Below are 22,792 nucleotides of genomic sequence, written 5' to 3' on the forward strand. Positions count from 1 at the left end.
CAAGCATACAATAGTGATTAGGTAATGAATCAGCCCCTTCTATTCACGTAGTCATTTTCTTTCTGTTCAATGTCTTCAAATTATAATTCTAATGAATGATTCCAACTCTAAAATTCAAAAATTTACTTGCAACATATTAAACAGTCGATAATGATTTCTGCTATGTCAACTATGAGGTCATCATTCAATGCCCGATTGTGCGTAATGCTATATAAATATTATGACGTCATAATACATAATCAGAATTTCCAACTGGAATTTTCCGAAACTGTTTAGTGGAACATCACAATATGAGTTTAGCTTGTCCATATCATAAACAAACTTTTATTTAAGAAATTTTTAAATGGATTCAATGAGATCATATGAAAATTGTTAAAATGGAATCCCTATAAATAAAAACTTATCACGAGATCCAAATCCACTGAAATATTTTATTTACGTGAGGGGAAGAAAAAATTTTTTCCATCTTCAAAGCCAACTTTAATTTTCAGTGGACAATGAACGCAGTAATTTGACTTTCATGGGTGCTCTGATTCTATATCGCCGGATCTTCCACTTCCTGGTGGCTTCTCTACTCTTCAAAATGTCCTTCTCAATGATCGTACTCCCAGCATGCACCCGGAGCTGAAGGCTAAATAAAACAAAGCCAGGTCAAGAGGACTCCAAGGACAGTAGAAACAACTGCGTCTCCCCCACTCTCTGCCCCTTCCAGTTCTCGATTCATGTACCCCGCAGTCAAAAAAGAGCCTCTGTAATTTACATTCTCTCTCTGTCGGTACTGCGAGGCCTACGCCTGTAACCTGTTTGTAATGGCGTGGAAACAAACACACATTACTGCGGCATATATAGAGGACAAGAATGACATTTATTCTTCTACTTTTAAAGTTATTTTCTTCATAATTACATTTCAATTTTTTTTTCACCCATCACAGGACTCATTAGGTGGCGAAGTTGCTACCGATGAAATTTTTAATAAAGAGAAGTACATTACAAATAAAAACATAACTAGAAAACTCTGAACCAGTCCTTTGTAAGGAGGGGTGAAGGGTAAAAGATGAGGGACAACTCACTCACTGGTTGTTTGTTATGCACCGAAAGCGATGAATGAAATTATGGGATGGACTTTGTCAGTCGCATTATTATAATTGTAATAGACTTGTCTAAGATTGTGTACTTTGTTTAGTGTACTGTCGACATTAACCCTGAAGGGTATCTGTTAAAACAGCCTATGCACGAATGATGTGACCTTGACCAAGAAAATAGTAAGATACTAAACGAAACATGAAAGGTTTGAGTGAAACCTGGAGGGAAAATATTTTTCTTAAAATTAATTTTTATTTCATTTTTTTTTTAAACCAAGCAGGCTCATTAATGTTTGTGTTAATAAACTGCGTGACGTTCTTTAGCATGAGTTGCCTTGATGTTCTACCCTAAATGATATGGTTATCAAACAAGCAACAGTTAAGAGTGTATGTTAGGGTTCTCATCGATTAAGTAGATCAATACATAATGAAGCTTTTACTACCGGAAACATTTTAGCCGAATGATTTTTTTTTTTTTTCATTCATTCATAGCGAAAAACTGTTAAGACGCAAATGACTTGATATTGTTCAATTTATTATTTAAGCAAAAAACGGATCTATCGGATTGTTGTAAGTTCTACGTCAACTACAACAATGAAATATTCAGCATTAGATCGACTTCTTTTGCATATGCTGTTATTTAATAATATACAAATTAGCTTCTAAATTAAATTTCATATAAAAATTCAAACGATTACCATATATAGTTTGGGGAAAGCCAAAATTAGCGATCTAAGAAGGGAAAAAAATGCGAGACATCTTTTTCTCACTGACCACTAATTCTGGTTATGAGAAAGCGACTTTGCCAAACACAGATGATAGTAACGTAATAAAATCTCTGCTCAACATATGTAAAGCAGATTATCTTTAGAAAATTAGTGACTTTCTGATTTTTTTAAACCGTATTATTAAGTCTAAGGCATCATTACAAAATAAACAACTTGGGTTTTTATTGCAAATGCTTTTCTGTCGGAGTGAGATTTCTGAACTTGCATTCAAGGACAAAGCCTTCGGCTTAATACCAATTTGCAGCCTTCCCCCCCTCACTGATCCCCACATGTCCATTGCACACATACTTTCGAAGGCATGGATGACAATCGTCAAGTGACGAATGACTGTCCTTCCTACCTCCTTGAAGGCTTCACAGGGGCATCATTCATTACCAGCAAGTCCGATTATATCTGCTGGAGAAGGTATGGACAGGCTGTATTTTAATAGCGTATGTAAACCAGGTATTTTCTCCCATTTCGCCATATGATGTCGCTGCACACATTCCCAAGATAGCATCTGACACACGTTCAAAATAACGAGAGTTACTGAAAAATTATTAAAGCAGCGAAAATTTCAGTTTTTTTCTCCCTTAATGAAGACATGACTTTGATGATATCACGTGGTAATGTATTACGCTCCACCCGCTGGTACACGATCTGTCACCATATATAGGATGTTTATTGGGCAGTTTTCCTTGCATGCAACGAACATTTACTCGAATGGATGAGATGAGAATAAAGATTTGAGAAAAACACGGGCTGCTGTATAACACTGGGAAGAAACTGGTGCAGGGATGTCAGTGTGTAGATGTAGTAGCAGACGTGGTAGCCAAATTGCAAACGATATCGCAATTTCATTCATTATTATTTTAAACTTAAAAAAAAATAAATAAATTGTGTTGATCTCAACCCCCCCCCCTAATATTCCGTTGTGATTTGATCAGATTCTTTTTTGTCCGTTGGCATTCATACACTATCCCCGCTGGACAGATTTCATTGCAGTTTGGAATCATGAATCCAAATTTGTCGATCCGATTTCAGTTTTCGTTTAAACTTCACAATTTAAAAACATACAGCAAAACTATGGCAGATGAAGCCAAAAATGATTCTCGTTCGTTCAATTCTGTAAATAAACGTAAATAAGTCAACATAGAGACTGTTTCGCGTTTATCAACTTCCAGTGAAGTAACAGAAGGGTAAAACAATACGAGGGACGCTTATCATGCATGTCCTTTCCTGAGTTCAAAGTTTGGAGTGAACAGATCGATTTTAAAATTTAGGATACAACTCCTTTTTTTAATTTTTTTTTTTTTACGGTCAACCTTATGACAATCGAAAAGTCTTGCCAAAGCCCATAGTATAAATGCTATTACAAGAAAAAAAATCGCTATAGCCAATTATAACGGAGGCTGTATTCGGTATACCTTATTTTACGTAATGTGTATAGAAAATAATTTACTTTTTTCCCCCCTCAATAATACGTCTGCTTTTGGAGGGGGATGCCTCAAGTTTTCCGCTAAGCCACTGTCAATTATATATTCCAGACTTATTTTAATTTATTAAATTAATTCGAAAATAAATGAATAAAATGTTTTCGTTATGCTGAAGCTGCATGTTCATTTCTATTAACATCCACTAAGAACTCATCCATTCATAACGCTTGAAAGCGGGCTGATATTTTGTAACACTCATCTGAGAGATAGCATTACATACTTGACGGGTGAGCTAACCCAACAAGTGTTGCAAGTTAACGTGGTCTTTTCTTAATTTTTTTTTTTTTTTTTACAACTGTTTATGAAATACAACCACTCATTATTTATAGAGATATTACGAAGATAGTTTGAACTTGATCATCGCTTTTTTTTTATTATGCTCTATTAAATCACCAAAATGTTACCATTAAGTTTATTATTCCACCCACCTTAATACTGTTAATTTATTGTTGTTTAGTAAAATATATACTTAATTATTAATAACTCTTTAGTCCCGTACAACAATTATTTGAAATATGCGTATATCATCGGAACCATCCCAGGGAGGTTCCGATGCTTTCAAATGAATCATTTGAAATCATTGGGACTTCAATTTTCTTTCAAGCCAACATTCTCTTTAACGTCCCCCACAAACCCATGGAGTGTAAAATGTAGGGGGTGGGGGGGATTAACAGAAATGGAAATGTTTAATGCTATGACGTGGCAAAAATACCTCCCTGAAACCCAGGGACGTGAAGAAGAGCGGGTGTTACCTCGAACTATCTCGCCCAACACTCACTCTCCCTCCCTGAGGTCAAGCAGAGTTGTTTGCCACACTTTTAGGGCAAAGAGGGAATGCTAAAAGGGCCATTGGAGCTTATCACTTAGGCTAAGATAACGGCACTTAACGCTGGATGTCCAGAATGGGAACGATGGGAGAGTGGGTGATAAGAACGCGAAAAATGCGATGGTTCGCGTATTGGGACTACTGTAAGGTCAATACTTAGTCCATATTCCATTCGGACATTTTCTTCCCTCCACAAGCACGTGCAGCAATTCTCATCCAGTAACGATAAGAATTGTTTGACTTCGCTTGTTTGTACGCAGATGGAGTGCTCGAGTGTGGCCGAAAAAGGAAGTGGTGGTCATGTGGCTGGAAATGGAAGGAGATAAGCGCGAGATGGGAGGCAGAAAGGGTGAAGATTTTGGAGATTTCGCAGAAATTTTGATTCGAACAGAAGGTCCACAGAATTCCGGGGAAGGGTATGAAATGCACTAAGACTCAAACCGTTGTGTAGCTTGGGTCTAGCACGAGATTAATTTTCGCTTTTGCACACAAGTCTTGGCGCGAGCCAGAAAAAAGCGTCGCACAGGTTCCGCACGCGCCATTAAAAACACCAGCCCGCCTACCTGTCAATAAGGTAGTTAGTTGGTGACGGGAACCCCTACCGTATTTTAGGTGATCTAAACCTTTAGGGCAAAAATCTTTGTAGTGAACACACACGTGGGGCTAAGTGGAATGCGTGGTTTATACATTTTTTTTAAACAAAGAAAACTAAGGACTTGAAGTCAGTTTTCTCTTTAGTATGTTGTGAGAAGAATGCAGGGACGTTACCACATTACATTTTGTATCTTATCCGCAGTTCCAATTATCATTAAGAAGGTTTAACTTACTTAAACCTCCTCCATCGTATCTGGGGGTTAGAGAAAAGAGCTCTATTCGGAGTCCCCCCCATATATATTTTTTAAAATTTTAACGTTATTTTTTCTGTTGTTATTGATACCCACAAAATTCTAAAATGCAATGAAATAATAAAATATTCGTGTGTATTCTAATAAATATTGCAGTAAAATATTTAAAAATTAGAGGGTTCAGAGAAACACTTCAGTTTCCCCCATTGAGGGATCGCATTATCTACTTAGTTCCAAGTTCTGACTGCTCATTTCCAAATGTAGTTTCTGTACGGCACACGTCCGACACCATTCTTCGCATGCCCTTGTATGTAAGGAGACCATCGTTCTTCCCACCGCTCGGCTTTAAAAATAAAAATGCCGCAGCGCATTATACCTGAAGTGTGTATCGTTAGCGAAAAACCCTCTTAATTCAGCCCTTTCAAGTGAAAACATTCTCGTAACGTATTGTCCCCATCATACATATTCTTCGTGGTTGTCATAGTAACGCGATGTAGTTACTGCGCGCAGGTTTCCGAATCATTAGAGCAGTCGCTGCAGACTTCAGAAGCAAATTTCTTTGACAGAAGAAGGACGTTCGTCACGACCAGGGGAGACGTCGTCGCCAATGATGGCGTTTTATGGCGTCTCCGCAAGGAAAACTAATGCCGAACTCCTGCCGCTCGGTAGGGAGTCTTCGCGGCACGTGCCGACAGTCAACAAGTCTATTCATACACGCTACGAGTCAACTCGAAAGGGTCGAGGTATTTACTTCTTTCTGAAGGTGACGAGTAGCGGTAATGATGACAAGGTGCGAGGGCGGATGGTTAAAATTCCGGACAGCGAGAATGAACGACAGATGTCTCTGAGAACCGACTTTCATCCATTAATTCAAGAAAGAATATCTATAATGAAAATGATTCGTCCGTAATGATCAAAAAACGTTATGTTGCCTTGCATAATATGCTTATATTAGCCTCAATGTAATCTGCATATACAGGAGATTAGAAATAAAGCGCCCTCTACCGACAAAGTTGGAAGAGAAGTTAACTATTTTAAGTTATCATAAAGCAATTTCAGTATTTGGTTTTATTCTTGCGTAAGCACTTAACTTTTAGTCTATCTACAGTACTATAAGTTTACAAACTTCCATGGGTGGGAATGACAAGACACAAACAAAATGTCATGAAGGAATCCATGTCATTAATTCAATCACATAGCTTCCTTAACAGAAGAAAAAGGGCATATTCTAAATGATCTGGAAATCACTAATCAGATATTTTAATATATCACAATTACAAACTCTACAACGAGACAGCTGACACGTGCCACGCGTCGTAGTTATATTTCATTGTTGAATTGTGTTATTCTAACGATTTATTTAGTTTAACATTAATTGCATAAAAAGCCGTGATGAAGCCACCAGATTATAAGTATTACATTTGAGAAAGCAATCGGATTCTCATAGCACTTGCTTTTTTTTTCAGAAAAACACTTTTAATTATAAAAATAATTGAGACTATTTAATGTGACGTCACTCGTGAAATTCCAATTACTAATGTGCACAAGGGGGAAAAACAGCTGACACAACAGCGACATTTTTTTTATATGTATCGCACCAGGTGTGTTAATGACCTTGCCCCGTGGCGACGGCTGACTTCACTGTCGGCGCCGCAGAGCCGGCCAACAGTTTCAGCACGTGCCTGTAAATCTCACCAAGAACACACATTGAAAATAGAAGGACAGCAAAGCTGCTTCCAACATTATACGCTCGTTTTGAGTAGTTAGTGCTACCAAGAGGTAGCTACAGACACATTGTGACGTGGCTACTTCTACGCTCTACGGGAAGTCGGCTTAAAAAACACTGACGCGGACGACAGAACATGGAGTAGTGGCAGGAGAACCTCTGGCGGTCCTTTAGATGCGTACCCAGTTAGTAAAATTATGGTAGTTACATAATTATAGTACAGATAAGTTGCTATGGTGATAAGGACGTCACTTGAAAAAAAAAACATTAATGAAATCTAATGCTGTATATATACATATCGGATGTATAAGGCTCTAGCGTAACCCAGAAAAAATAATAATAATAAAATTAACACCTCAAAAGGTATCCCAAAATCTGGATTGAGAACAATACACCAATGTTGTGTAAATCTTTGCGATCGGTGCTGTCTTCTTTCGACATGACTTTTGGCTATTTATTCTTCGCGTGGTGAAACCGGCTTTCATAGAGTTAAACGCTACGTTGACAACACCGTACAGCGAAAGATTCAACCATAGCTTTCTTTACAACTTTTATTGGTAAGATGACAAGTGGAGTAGAACAAGTTGCTTGTTCTACCAAGGGCAACGACCTATGAAAAAAAAAAAAAAAATCGTGTACCTACGTTATCTAGAAAGTCTTTCCGCTATTTTTTTTAACCCTTTCGGGCTCATTTATTTAAAAACATACGATGTCAAACGGACGTGCTTGGTTGGATGAAGTTCCAAATTAACAACACCCATGTGTACATTCGCATCCAAAACTTAAGTTAAGAAAAAAAAAGGATCTTAAGTGATGCGTGAAATTCGTTTTCATTCAGGTGGTATCTTACTCAATTCTTATCTACTTCATCACTAATCAGTCACTGAATGAAACATCCACATAAATTAAAATACTGTCACAATCTTTTTTTTTTCTTTTGAGATGATTACATCCTGTTTATTATTATTATACTTAGAGAAGACTTAATTAATGCCTTTTTTTTTGTTGTTGTGACTGGAGAACTGTTTCATCATTGTTGCAATGTCAAAATTGTCATAAGTCGATCGTCTGCTTCTACAGAAGCAGACGATCGACTTATGAAAATTTTGTTTGTTGCAACATTACATAAACAATAATACGTAAAATACATAAAAACATCGCGAAAAGTTCGATAAATATTTGATACATTTTATATTGATTTAAAATCTGCACATTAATGAAAAATTAGTAATTTTACATAAATATGCTTTAGTAATTTAATTATGCACGACCAGGTTAATTTTTAGTTGCTTTAAACATAATTACATAGCACATGCATAAATTTCAAACGTATTAATTATATTAACATCTCTGCAATATAAAGTGAATAATAAATCTGCTATTGCTGTTACTAACGCCAAAGTGAATGCATAAATTACGAACTTCAAAGAATGTAATTTTTACGCCTCACGTCTCCTCATGCAAATTTCAACTATGCCAGCAGGCGGAAAATCTCATTCTTGTATTGCGCATGACCTGTGCTTGGTCACATAGTTATCTGGTGTACGTGCTCTGCTTTCTAACAATGGAAGATCCACGTGGTTGTTGCTAGTTTCATTGCAGCAGCACGATGGCTATGAGAGCGAGGATTTACCTTGGAAGTTTATATATCTAAGTACGAGTCTAAATTTTTATTTCGGCTAATTTCACTAAATCTAGGGTCATGCTGATATGTTTTGCGATATATTTGTGTTTCCGGTTGTAGATAAAGCAAACGTTGATGTCGACTATAAAATGAGGTCACTTTTATGAGACGTACGAGGTGATACATTTCGTAATGGTAATTTATGAAGGATTAACATGTGCAATAAAAGATAGAGAATGCCACTACGTAAAATGGGTTTTCATTAAGAGTCAAAAGTAAAGGGGGGGGGACAACTTCCAGGTTTTAACTCATCAAGATGAATTCTCTACTTTCTAGATTTATTATCGCGACAAGCAGTCTATTAAATATTTGTTTTAATGGTTAGTTGACATCGTTGCAATAAGAACTGCTGCTAAATTAAACATTACTAGAATGAAAACAATTAACTTATTACGTCATATTTACGCCATTTCAGTATAACATACATTTTTCAACAATGTAAACTATCGGTTTGAAATCTGTAACAATCAGCAGTTAACAACAAATTGTATCCGCTGTTGTCATAACAACAGCGCATGCTGATTTCAGACGAGCAAAGAATGTCGCTACAATTATCGTAACAATAAATTCTATGAAATTTTTAATTTCTTTTTAAGTATTGTTTTGCAAAATATCGGGATATATTTTTGTAGAATATTTCGTTTAAATAAAGACAGAACCTGTTTCACAAATACAGATTTAATAGAAATCATGAAGCAGACCGGATACATTAAATTTGAGTATTTTCTAAGTTATGCTGGCGCCGTCAGCTTATTATGAGTACACGGCAGGTGATTCTTAACATGACTTTGCAATACGCGTAAAGCTATCGGTGTCAGCGAACTCGGATTGCTGGTGGTGTGTGTGTAGCTGCAGGACATTGTGCATCAACAGACCGACATTACTAGTTTGATATCGAGAGAACAGAAGCCATCTCACTTACCGTTAGCCTCGACGAAACAGACAAACACCACCGCGAAAGCCAGACTCGTCGTCAGTTGAGAGTGCATAGTTCTCTATTCAGCCGTCAAACGCTGACATTCACTCCGACACAGACACGAAAAAAAACCCGTCAGTGCTCTCTCTCCGTAGGAGACCTCTCTCTTTGCGTTAAGTTGCTTACTCTTTCGCCGTAGCTGTGTACTAGTGAGGAAATATAGGCACCCCACATTCCCGCACTGGTGTGTACCGTGCTCTGGGGAACATCTGTGATTGGCTGGCCGATTAGTGTGTTGACATACGGCAGCGGGCTAGTTACAGTCCACCGACTCTCAAATAGGTTTCCATTGGCTCCATCCAGGCAATTAGAAGACCAATTTCTGAGATATTAGTCGTAGCCGCAGCAGTTCGGATTCCCTGGCTTCAGGCGTGCGAACATCTATTACGTCTCTGTGTAAGAGGCCCACACGAAAAAAAGTTTTTTTTTTTTGTATTGTGTGTTACGTCACGGTGTTTCCACGCGTCCGAATGTCTTGTTATAATAAACGGAAGTTATTAATATCACAAGAGATTGTCGAATATTAAAAATCGTATAATGAAGTTAAATGCCTTGTTTAACAGAAGGCTCTTTAGTAAGCTTAGGTAGATTCGTGAGTAATTGAACTGCGTACCGTTGCTATAGTGATGATTCACAGGTTCCGTTCGTTCTTGACGACTTTTTGCTTCGGGCTTGTGTTTTAAATAGTGGATACAGTAAGGGTGGGTCTTCATCGGAATCTTGAATAAAGTATGAAATTGAAGAGTGCATTGAAGGGCGCTCGTGCTACAAGCTCCGTTTAGTTTAACAATGCCTTAAGGTGGTCATCTGACCTATCGTTTGCTGTCAATGAAATTAATCAATACGTGATAATAATTGGCGATGTTAACTAAATAAAAAACGTAAAATGGTAGATTTAAAACAGTATATTCAATACGACTACAGTTAAATTTATTTTTGCTTAGGTGTTGGCAGTGGTAAACAGGAAGAATTGCGAATTGACAGTATTTCGAACTGAGTTTTTGATGGAGATTCGGCCTCAAACTGTACTGATGCGTAGCAGTACCGTCTTCCCTATTAATTCGTTTTTATGTTGTTTGCACTGAGAATATTTTATGGCTTTATTAGAACTGATTTTTTTTCGTTGACGTTTCTACTGCAGTTACATAAAGTCTGTTGCAATAAATAGCCAACTCACGTTTTTTTATTTAAATTACCATTCCCCTAACTGCATGATCTCATTTAAAATGTCACGTAAAAAGCGTGGAAGTTTACCTGCTGCAATTACGGATTATTTTTTTTCTACTTAGGCGTTATTGCTGCTGTTATGGTAGCGACCGAATTTACATTCTCAATTAAATAAAGCCGATGGTTTCGAAAGACCTAGGTTCCAATCCCGTCTAGAACGCGATGAACATCGAGCGAATAAAATCTTCCACCATCTTGTTGTCTACAGATTCGAATCTCACATTGTTGAAACATTAAATGATTTTAATTATTGTTTCTTACAAATAAGCTAAATTTAAGAAAAAGCGTTTCATTACATATTTTTAATAAAATCGGAATACCGAATAATATTATCTTGTGCTCGGATAATGTAATAAGTTCACATTAAACATCGAAGCAAATTTTTTGTTGTTTTTTCTCATGTAGCATCCAATAAGAATTTTGTACATTTAATAAAATATGTGACTGCTTATTGTCGAGCATATAAAGCCCCGCCTTAGGAAAAGGAGAGGGAAAGAGCATTGAGTTATGTAACAGATTTTGCTGGTTTCGAGCGACAGATTTATTTACAAAAGACTTCATGGTTAGCTTCTTTTGTACACGAAAGAAAACGAAGTATCAACAGAAAATACAGTTTCCGTTTAAAAGCAAAACGAACATTTTAACCAGAATCGGTGGAACCTCTTTCTCAAGCAAAACATAATCCGAATCAAAAATCCAGAAATGCAAGTAATTTCAGGAAGCCATCTCTTACAACCTCGAGGTTTTCCTTTTAAAGTTCGTTACCTTCTTTAAAGGACGACATCCCCACAGAATATCTGCAAAACGACCATCATCATTTGGAGGAAATCGTTTGGTTTCTTCTTCGTAAGTGCTTCGTGATCTGCTGCTGCGGAGGAAAAAGATTTTTGCGGAAGTACAGGCTCCATCCCTGACTAAGATACTGATCTAAATTTGGGAAAACTTCCTCCATATATTATATATTTTTTTTTATTTCAAACGGAATTATAAACACGTTATTATCACTCTTACGAGCCTCAAGGTAAGCTGTTTAACAGCCAAAAATAGAACGCGATTGTTCCGTTTTACTGTGAGCGGCACATTCATTCAAAGAGATCCGATTGCGGAAATGTAGCCGATTATTCTTGTTAACTGAGAAAATCAAGAAACGTTTGTTATTCTGTAGCAGACGATCCTCTCTAAATTTGTTTCGAAATACCGATAATAAAGCTCCGATTTTAGATGACATGGCAGAAAGGAAAATATAATTTATACGCCTGCGGAGAGATGATTACTTAAGGCAGCATGTGAAGGAGGGGATTAGGGGTGGGAGGGTATTGGATCTAGTCATAGGATCGGAAGAGCTTTCCATAACCAAAGTGACAACATTACCAAACTGGTGAAAGTGATCAAGACCACGTGGTCTTGAATTGGGAGATTGTAAAACATGAGGAATATTCTATTAAGAAACGGTGTTTTGTGGAACTACAAGGCAGGTGATTATCACAAGCTCCGGAAGAAGCTTCAATCTCTGCCATGAAAAAAAAAAAAAGTAGTGCATGGGATATACAGTAGTTAAGGGTCATCTAGAGCAGTGCTTCCCAAACCTATGGCTGTAAAGGCCACATTGGAAAAATTAAAATATTTCACGGCCCCCATCGAAAAATAAAATCTTAATACAGACATATTAATATAATATTTATTGTATCTATATTCAATACAAAACATACACAGCGCATATTGTAAAAATAAAATGCAAATATTACATTTTTAGCATCTTGCATATATATTTGACATGGCACACACTTCATCTTAAAATATTTAAAATTTTTTTTCATTATTCCACTGCTCCCCAGGGGGGGACGCGGCCCACAGTTTGGGAAGCGCTGATCTAGAGGAAGTGGGTAGGAGTAGATGGATGAGTAATATCGTTAAGCACAAGCTACAGAAGAAGAAAATGCTGTTAAGGGTATATAAGGAGAAAGGTGACCAGCAAACTCAGGAACAGTACAAGGCTCAGGCAAGAAAGGCAAAATCAGATTATGAGAAGAATTTAGCCAAGCAGGCTAAAGGAAATCCCAAAGAGCTCTTTCATTATGTGGCAAGTAAGAGGAAGAATGACTATGGAAGATTAACCTTAATGAGTGATGATGGTCACGAGGAGACAGAAGCAGACAAAATAGTTGAGTCACTGAATGACCACTTTGCAAGGGTATATCATCCTAGTGAGGTTACTGCTTTAACTTATGTGACAGACACTAATGAGGGAACAGATGGATGTTAGGATAATACAGAATCTCAAAGTAAATACAGCTGAGAGATTAGACAGGATATCAGCTAGGGCTTTGCGAGAATGTGCAAGGGAACTGGCAATGGCTTTGACTAGGCTCTTTAATTTAAGTTTCAGCTCTGGTAGAGAGTGGTGAATGAGAGTTCCAAGGGAGTGGAAAGAGGACAAAATAATTCCCTTGCATAAGGGAGGTTCTAAGACTGCAGTAGTAAATTATAAACCAATTACTATCTCAGGCGTGGTGGTAAAAGCACTAGAAAATTGGTAAAAAAGAGAATTCGGTCATGCCTTAGTAATTTACTCAATTTTTTTATACTAGAGTAACAGCAGAGTTAGATAAAGGAAATGGCTACATGATGAGTTTGCTGGATTTTGCAAAGCCATTTGAGAATACAACATGGAACTCTGTTATGCAAATTAGAACAAATGGGAATTGTTCTAATTTGCATTAGAACAAATTAGAATTTGTGGATGCTGGCCAGAGATCAAAAAGTGGTGTATGGAGGAGCAGAATGGAGGCGAAAACAGGTGACTAGTGTTGTGCCGCAAGGTGCAGTGCCGGGACCATTTCTGTTTAATTCGTACATGAATGATAAAGGAATTATTCAGTTGTTTGCTGATGATGCAAAATTAGGTAGAGTGTAATAGTTAATATTTCAGAACTGCTGTCTGCACAGTTGCAAAATGAAAATGAACCCTCTCAGTGGAATAGACTACAAACTGCTATCATAACATCTGCTAAAAACCACATAAATAAACAAGAAGAAAGAAAGGAAAAAACCATGGATAACTCAAGAGGTAATCAACCTTATCGACGAAAGAAGAACATGGAAAAGAGGAGCAAATGAAGAAGAAAGGTTAAGATAAAAGAATCAAATAGTTATGTAAAAGATCGAAAGAAAACTGGATTAATAGGGCAGTGCACTGAGATAGAATTACAAAATAAGAACAAAACCAGAGAAGCATTCCTGAAAATGAAAGAACTTAATGGAAAAACAAAAAGGACACGGTCTAATAACATCAAGAACAAAGATGGAAACATACTCATTGATAAGGAAAAGATAAATGGAAGATGGGTGGAGTACTTATCAGATCTCTATGATGATGATAATGGTAACATGTTAGATGATTCACGACACCTTAAGTTAAACGTAACAACAGATACCACTCTACCCCACAAGAAAGGAGGTAGAACACACAATCAAGAATCTTCCTAATAATAAATCCCATTGGTGTGATAATATTCCGGCTGAGCTGTTGAAAGCTTTGACTGGCAATAACTATTTAGTGGAATCCATTCAGACATCTATAAAACAATACAATTACCTGAAGTTTTTACAGCATCTACCTGCATACCAATTCCAAAGAAAAATAATGCGCAGAACTGTGAGCCTAATACCCCATGCATCTAAAATTATTTTAACCATCGTTAACAAACAAATTGAAAGAGCCATAAGCGGTGAATTGAGTGAACAACAGAAAGGCTTCAGAAGAGGAATGGGAACCATTAATGCTATCCTGGAACTAAAGATACCAATAGAAAGATCACTTGAAAGAAATAGGAACATTTACATATGCTTCATAGACTTTCAGAAGACTTTTGACCGGGTAAAACATAATAAAATGTTCAATAAATTAGACATAGAAGATCATGTACGTAAGGTTATAAAAATGATTTACACCAAACAGAAAATGCAGTTGTTTAACTGTAAGACTTCTGTAGTGAAAATAAAAAGAGGAGTTAGACAAGGTTGTATCCTTTCACCAAATCTGTTTAATATCTATAGTGAGACAGTGATGGAAAAGATTGAAAAACAAAAAACAAGAATTAGTATCAATGGTATAAAATACAACAATCTTAGATATGCTGATGATACCATTCTAATAGCATAAAACAGAAACAAATTAATCAAATTACTGCAGCTACTAATTGAAGACGGTAAAGAATTTGGATTAGACATTAATGCAAAGAAAACCAAATTTATGAAAATCTCAAAAGAAAGCAGATCCGAGCAGGTGCGAATGCTGGTCTTGAAATTCAGGGAGTGAGAGGAATGAGTGAAGTCTGATTATCGGAATAATGAATTACAGTACTGACCATTTAAAACTATATATTTAGAAATTTATGTACATTTAATCATACAAATACAACATTTATTTTACAAATGATATTCTATATTTTTCAATTTAGCTACTTGAATACAAATTCTACCCTACGGTTCTTCTTTATGAACTAATCAATAACATCGTCATAAAAAGTTGGTTGTAACTTAATTTTCCCAAGCAACACGCACACTTGTAAAGGCTGGCTGAAACTCACTGGCTAGAGCTGCGTATGGCCTGTGGTTTAAGCAACAGAGTGAGACGACGTGAAATGGCTATGCGCGCGCATGAAATCACAGTGCTGCAGCGAGGACTTGGAAGCTCCTACAACCGAGCAAGCCAAGGTAGCTTTGACTAGACGAGCAAGCATCGGCCTTCGATACACAACGCAAAGCTCAATTATTGCCGCGCAAGCTTAAGACGTCTTCTGTCTACAAAAATAAAAGCCTAAATGGAATGCTTATAAATGCAGGTATTTATTAACAAATAAATAGTACTTCTTTCTCAATTAATGAGCTTCCGTAGCAAGCATGGAGAATTCGCCACTGGATCCGAGCCAGAAATATTCATAAACAATATGAAAATTGAACATACAACAGAATACAAATATTTAGGCACCTACTTTACTGCAGATGGAAAGCAAGATAAAGAAATAAAAATAAGAACAGCCAAGCTAAAGATGCATTCTGGAAAAATAAAGATCTGCTCAGAAGTTCTGTGAGTATCGAGACAAAGAAAAGAATGATAAGAACATTCGTGCGGCCAATTTTCACATATGGAAGTGAGATCTGGATATTCAAGAAGAGAGTAAGGCAAAAGATAATGGCCTTTGAAATGTGGTGCTATAGGAGAGCTCTGAAAATCCCATGGACAGAACCTGTGACAAATACAGATGTCCTACAGAGAATGAGAACACAGAGATCTTTATTACAGGAAATGATCCAGAGAAAGATGAGATTGGCAGGACATGTACTGAGAGGTTCAGCAGGACAGAGGATACTAACAGTTTTAGAAGGAAAAATTATGGGAAAAGAATCACGAGGCAAAAAACGAAGGCCATAGCTTGAAGATATAAGATCATGGACAGGATTACGTGGCTATGCAGAAACAAAAAGGAAAGCCACCAACAGAGAGAACTGGAAGGACATGGTGCTGCACCCTCTCACTGAGGAAGCTACACGAAGAATAGTTAATCAAAGCGATTTGGAGAGCTTGCAGGGCGATTTAAATAGGCTGTCAATATGGGCAAAAGTTAATGGGTATCAGTTTAATGTCGAGAAATGCAAAGTTATGCATTTTGGGATAAAAAGATTACAAAGATTACAATCACACTGATTGACACTGTACTCTAAAAAAATAGATGAAGCTAGAGATTTAGGGGTGGTGGTGGTAGACAGAGAGTTTAGAAGACATATTGCTAAGGTTGCCCATAAGATTACTTGGCTATTGAAGAATACATTAACAAGAAAAGGTAAAGAAGTTGTTATTCTTCTTTATAAGGCCTTGATACTCCTACATCTGGATTACTTTGCTAAAGTATGTTTCTTGGGGATGAGGAAGCAATGGAAAGGATTCAGAGGCGAGTGACCAAGATGGTGAGTGGCCTGTGGAATCTTCCCCATGAGGATAGATTGAATGTGTGTGGATTGTAGAAGTTGGTTTACAGGAGAAAAAGTGAAGGTATGATAGAAACATTTGAGTTGCTGAAAGGGATTTATAGGATTGATGCAGGGGAAATGTTTTAGCACTTGGCTGGAAGGGGGGGGAGAACAAGGGGTCATCGGTGGAAGTTGATAAAAGGTGTGTTCAGTAGGGATTTGAGGACTAAATTTTTTGTTTGGAGAGTGATGAACGAGTGGAATGGTTTGCCAGAATTCAGCTGTGAGTGATTTATCTGTTAGTGGATTCAAGGAGAGGTATGATAGATTATGTGGATCGATCGAGTCTCCCGCGATGAGGCTTCGTACTGCATGGAGGTGCCCGTATAATAATAAATAATGACTCCCGACCACGCAAGTATAGGTCATCAGTATGGTGGGTGGGCCTGGTTTTTTTTTTTTTTTTTTCTGTTTCATACGATGTTTGTTTTTAACTCTTAACCCTTCCAAGTTTCATCAAGCGACTTCTACAAATAATATTAATTACTTTCTATAACTAATTATATGCGTATTTAAACTACTCTTCTAACAAATTTAGTGCATACAAATAATGGTGGCCTGTGCCTTTTCTTTGCCGAAATGTAATGCTACAGCGTTGCGGTTATATTATCCATGATATTAATAAAACTTAAGAGTTAAGATTACAATTTCGTTTTTCACAGCAATTTTAATATGCGTTTTTCAAGCTACTTGAGGCCTCCAACAGGCGAACTAGTATCACACCGTTCGATGAAATTCATGCACTTGAAGACGATCACAAACATCCATGCACACTGCGGGATTCCAACCCACAGCACCTTGGTTGGAAAGCTGCCAGCAAAATACAATGCATTAAATTTTTTTTTTTTTTTTTTTTTAATATATTAATTGCTATTTATTTAATACTGCTGTTTTTCTGTTATATAATCTACCTTTATATAAAATTAAATTGAACACTAACAGAAAGACATCGGAAATACTATAAAATTGATATCAATAACACAAAATTTGCATTTCTAAAGCTTATGACTCAGAATTTTATAAATTAAATTGTTTAATTGTTAAAATAAACTTTTTAAGGCGAATTCTATTCACAATCCTAAATTGAGAATTAGCGCACTTCATGCGAGATGTAAACGTCTTTTATTTATTCAGTAGTTTACTATTAAAGATATAGTAATAAATAAAAGGTGAGTATATTTGAAAATCTGCTTAGCTCTTTGACAGCTATTATTTCATAAGTATTTTTGAAGCACTTATTTATTATTTTAATATCTATATGATATATAATGTCCTCTAACCATTTCATAGGAATTACACTGCTAGTAAGCCTATTTTGCTAATAATAAATCGTGTCTTACAAGTTCCTGCTTTAAATGAGTTCATCTTTGGTGGTTCTTTAATATAACAAAATACCGAGTGAAGCACTAATTAATAGCCTTCCCGTACGTGCCAATGATTCATCAACACAGCCTTACACACCGAAGAAGACGGGCGAAACTCGGTAATACTAAAAGTTCCACACCTTAATCAAGACGTGAGAACAACACTGTAGGGAAGGTGCGCGTTACAGAAGAGCGTCCTATTAACTCGCACGTAATATAAAAAGAGGAAGTAAGAAGACGGAATTCAATTTAAAATAATACCACGTCCAGAGCGAATCCCAGCGGGCTGTGATAGGCGACATCTGACCGAGCGCTTCAAGTCGAGAAGTGCTGAGTGATGTTGAACATTGGCGCTCGGTGGCAGCCGATGATGAATTGGTTTTAATGGCAGTCGGGTGAGAGCGGACCTTTATTTCGCTTTGTTTGTGTGGCGTCCTTTTCATATTTGTGTTCAGTATTACGCGGATGTTTCGTTTGACAGGTGTCATTATTCACCGAGTATGCGAACATTTATTTCTTAATTTGTAAATAAATTCACTACTGACCTGTTCCGTCGGTCTACCGGACAACTTGAAATATTTGGAGAAAAAAAAAAAGACATTAAGAAAGACAGAAAGTAATGAAAAGGCTTCAAATATAGTAGTACTTATACTACAGTAGTGGGTGAGCAAGGGTTACGTACGAGGTTATTGACTGTTTGTGGTTTCTTCGAAATGCTGTTGACTGCTCCACAGGATAAAGGTAGAAAGAACGAAAGAAAAAGATCAGTAATTCATAAGTAATCACAAGAAGATTACTGAAGTAGAGCAGAGAGAGAGATAGTAAAAGAGGAGCATCGAGATACTCCAGCATCTGCGGAGACGTGAGGATTAAAAGTCATCCACTTTGACGACAATGGTCAACAACGGAAACTCGACATGTACTCAATTGCGGAAGATCCATTAGCTCTGTATTTAAAGCCCGGGTATTCCCATGAAGTCACCCAGGAGTGCGACTTTACTGTTAGGATATACGGAAATCAAGATCTGAGGAAAGACTTCAAAAACATGCAACGAATGAATAATACAGTAATGGAATGCCCTGAAGACCAAACAGGAACTAATGGTATAAAAATATCAGCATTACTGGCTCTGTTTACTTTATCCCATCCAAGACGACCACATTACCATCGTCTCCAACGTGCAACGTTTCATTATTTATTTACTGTTCCTGATAAAGTTGCATTCAGTATACTGTTAGAGGAATGTTATTCTTAGAAATAAATATATGGTATTAAAAAAAAAATTTTTTTTCTCTAAAAAGTAAAGACACAAAGCAACAGACTCCTTAAAATGAGTCTGTTGTTTTGTATAATTAATTGTACATTGGCGCACGCAGTTCTCATTTTTTTTTAAACAATAGTGACGCAGTGGCAAGCTCCGCCCTACTGTAAAGGTAACTTTTTTTTTACACACACAGTTTGTGGAAGAAGAGTGCAGAGAGAGTCCTAGTTTTTTTAATCCTGTAATTCAAAGATACGAAAAACAAGTTTATCGCAAACATTTGCAAGATAACGAATCCTGGGGAAATAGGCTAGAAAGAATCGTAACACTAGTCACCATTGTAAGGGACCTCGTTATGTCATTGTATTATGCTAATAAGTGAACTTATTTAGCAGTACTGAGACGCTACTTCATAACGTGCATTTGTAAGAGCCTCGTCCAAGCAAATTAGATCCCTATTAAATTTTTCCATATGTTCGAGTTGATAGAGAGAACCCCGCTCACAAATTCACATCTTTAACTTAAGATCCCACTCTATGGGGGTAAGGGATTCTTCTCTTCATTCCTAAAAACATTCTTCTTATAAATCATTGAGTTAACGACTACCCATTAATCTTATTTTTTGTCTCCTATTTTATAATCTTGGTTCATTAGAACCTTAATATGGGATAATTTTTTTTTTTTTTTTTGCTGGAATAGTCAGCGCACGTGTTGAACACGCATGCATCCTGTCCTCCTTCCTTGTGATATATTAGTACCGCATTTCGTAACGGTCAACTTGGAAGCGTATCCTTAGTAGTTCGTATCTGAACTAATCCGACGAGCTTATGCGAGAACCGTATATTAATCACAGTAAAGTCACTACGGCTTGTTCTTATCACCACGTGCAAAACAAAATTTTCGCTTTATTCTTCGTTCCTTGAATTTGTAGAAAGAAACCCTTCCGCATTCCATGATAGTAGAGACTCTGTCTGTCTGCCCATATGAAGGATTAAGTCCAATCAATTTTTCATAATTGTTGATTTTATTTCTCTTGAAGTTGAATCATGTGACCAACCGAAGGTCATATTGTTGCTGCAAATATAATCTCCTAATTTATAACAGACGTTACCTGTGATTAATGTAATTGTCACGGCGTAAAAATTTTGTTTATAATGGATGACCGTGGAATTAAAAAAACTGGCATCCACACAATGGAACGACACTTATATTGTTTGACACGTTACGTCACAATACTCAGTATTCATTATTGTCCAGGAAAACTATACATACCACAGATTCCCATACAAAGAAATCAAATATCCTTGACCGGTTGAAAGCGAGCGTTTCAATCGTTTGCACTACCCTTTGACCTGTGCGGTCTTGACAGAAACTTCACCATATCTTTAATTGACCCTCAGGTATCTCACAGGTCACTTAGCATCGGCATAAGGGTCTGTAATATTTAGCTAAAGAATCATTTCCTGTCGCCTGACAATGACAATGGAAGTGCATGGCGCCTACATTCAAACCTTAATTGTCCGAGTGTCTGGCTCTCACACTAAAGTTTTGAGGGAGGTGGGGAGGAGTAGCGTGGGGTTCTCAGGTTCGTTAAAGCCAGAGAGGCAATACGGCAGGTGATCGTTATAGCTTTGCCAGACTCAAATTTTTCAAACAGTTGCAAAGTTTAAATCTTTCGTTTTTTTGCTTCTTCTCACGGTCTAGCACACCACACAGCGTGGGCGACATCTGCCGGGCTAAATTACAGGCCAGATGGTTCGCGGTAGCTCTTTCTTTTGGGGTGTAGGCGGAGGAGGTCGGGGAGACAGTCCTACCTGTCCTAGCCGGATGAAAGCTTAAAAGAAGTCTGCAATTTAAAAAAGCTTACAGTTCTCCGTTATTACCTGCTATGACCTTGAAAGAATGGCTGAGAAATGGCGTGCACAGTCGAGGAAAGACAAAGGTTTTAGGGGAATGACACTATAAATAACTGTAAAGGAACATTCGCGTTCTTAATGTTCACTTCCTTTAAAGCATTAAGAATACAATCAGCGCTTCTAAAGAACAATAAAAGAGTCATAAAATAACTAAGTACGCAAAGAGAACGAAATACTAACATAATTTTGCTTACTTAAAAAAAAAAAAAAAAAATCTGCCCGTCTGCTGTTCTATTAACAATGTGTCGCATCAGGTTTGCTACTATCAGTTTCACGTGAGCCAGCACGTTTAAGAGTATCGGTGTCCACGTCTCCATTGTTATCATGCGCTGAATACTTATGAGCATCTACGCAAGTTATGTTTCCGCTCTGCCGTGGGAAATTTTTCATTTGGACATTGTTTTTTTTTCTCCTGTTTTACCCCGAAATATTATTTTTTCTTTCTTCATGAACAACAATAGATGGCAGTAGTACGTCGTAATTTCTCTCTCTTATCTGTTCATGACACTCAAGTAGAAAGGAGTACAAGTGAATGGGATTTGTTGAAAATAACAAGGAAATGATGCTTCCGGTCATATTTTATAGCAAATAGAAGAACAAACCTTTTCTCTCGAAAACTCTCTATACATAAACATCATTCTTTCATTGCAATACATACGCCATGTCCCTTTTATGGCCTGTTGCCCACAAGAGAAATATCTTTCGGCGTATCGTTATAAACATCTACAGAAGCCATCGGGACGTGACATCTTAGATTCGGTGTGGCTACTTTAAATTACACTACTCAGGTGTTCACTTGACGCAAACTAACCAGCAAGAAACCGGTTGTAAATTACAAGTTTTTTCGGCAATATCATAGCAAGTGTAGCGAAAAGGGAAAGATAATTGTCTATTTTTTGTCGCTGTTGACTTAATAAATTATTTACCTCTTACCCAACCGCAACCATTTTGCAAAAGTGTGACTTACATTTTCCTAGAGGCTAATGGATGAACGAAAGTGACTCCTCTTATAGCACGAATCTCTTAGCAACATCCAACTGTCCTCTTCATAAAAAACTTTAATTAAGTAAAAGCAGAAAATAAAACTGCAGTGTTGATGGACTCTGACCTTGTAGCGCATGGATGAACACCGATGGCCGTCAGCGAAGCAATGAAGACAATGAGAGCACATCTGGGGGTAATGTGAGACGCACGAAGAAGGACATGGCAGACATCTAAGAAACGACAATAATTAACGCCGTATAATTATAATTGGAGTCACGTGAGTGAACACGGTACAAACTTTAACCTCCGTTGTGCACTTCGTTACGAGGCCATGTGAGATGCACGAGCGGTCTTGAATCAGAGCACGTGATTCCCCCCCCCCTCTCTTTCTTAGTCCATTAAACGACCACGTATTTTAAGTGATGCCGTTGCGCGCGCGCTTGTTATCCTTCCCCCTTTGCTAGTCACTTAAAGGTACACTTTAATGTAGAAAGATATTCCCAAGCTCAGAGAAAGCGATGGAGGGAAATGAAATTAAAAGGAGAGAAAGTTATTATCATCATTACCTGGCTCCTCCATGGAGTTGCGGTACTCATCTTGGGAGGTC

General features: G+C 37.3%; 1 protein-coding gene across 1 annotated transcript in view; it reads right to left on the minus strand.

The window, feature by feature from the left end:
- LOC150105420 (uncharacterized) overlaps positions 1-9,484 on the minus strand; it is a 29,469-nt gene extending 19,985 nt beyond the window's left edge. The window contains exon 1 of the mRNA XM_090394796.1: positions 9,349-9,484. Coding sequence (XP_090250922.1) covers positions 9,349-9,415 — 67 coding nt within the window. The 5' untranslated portion in view covers positions 9,416-9,484. The remainder of the gene's footprint in view (positions 1-9,348) is intronic.
- Between the last annotated feature and the right edge of the window lie 13,308 nt (positions 9,485-22,792).

This window comes from Typopeltis vanoorti, chromosome 6 (assembly GCF_054136105.1).
Source record: "Typopeltis vanoorti isolate ZY-2024b chromosome 6, IOZ_Tvanoo_1.0, whole genome shotgun sequence".
NCBI lineage: Eukaryota > Metazoa > Arthropoda > Arachnida > Uropygi > Thelyphonidae > Typopeltis > Typopeltis vanoorti.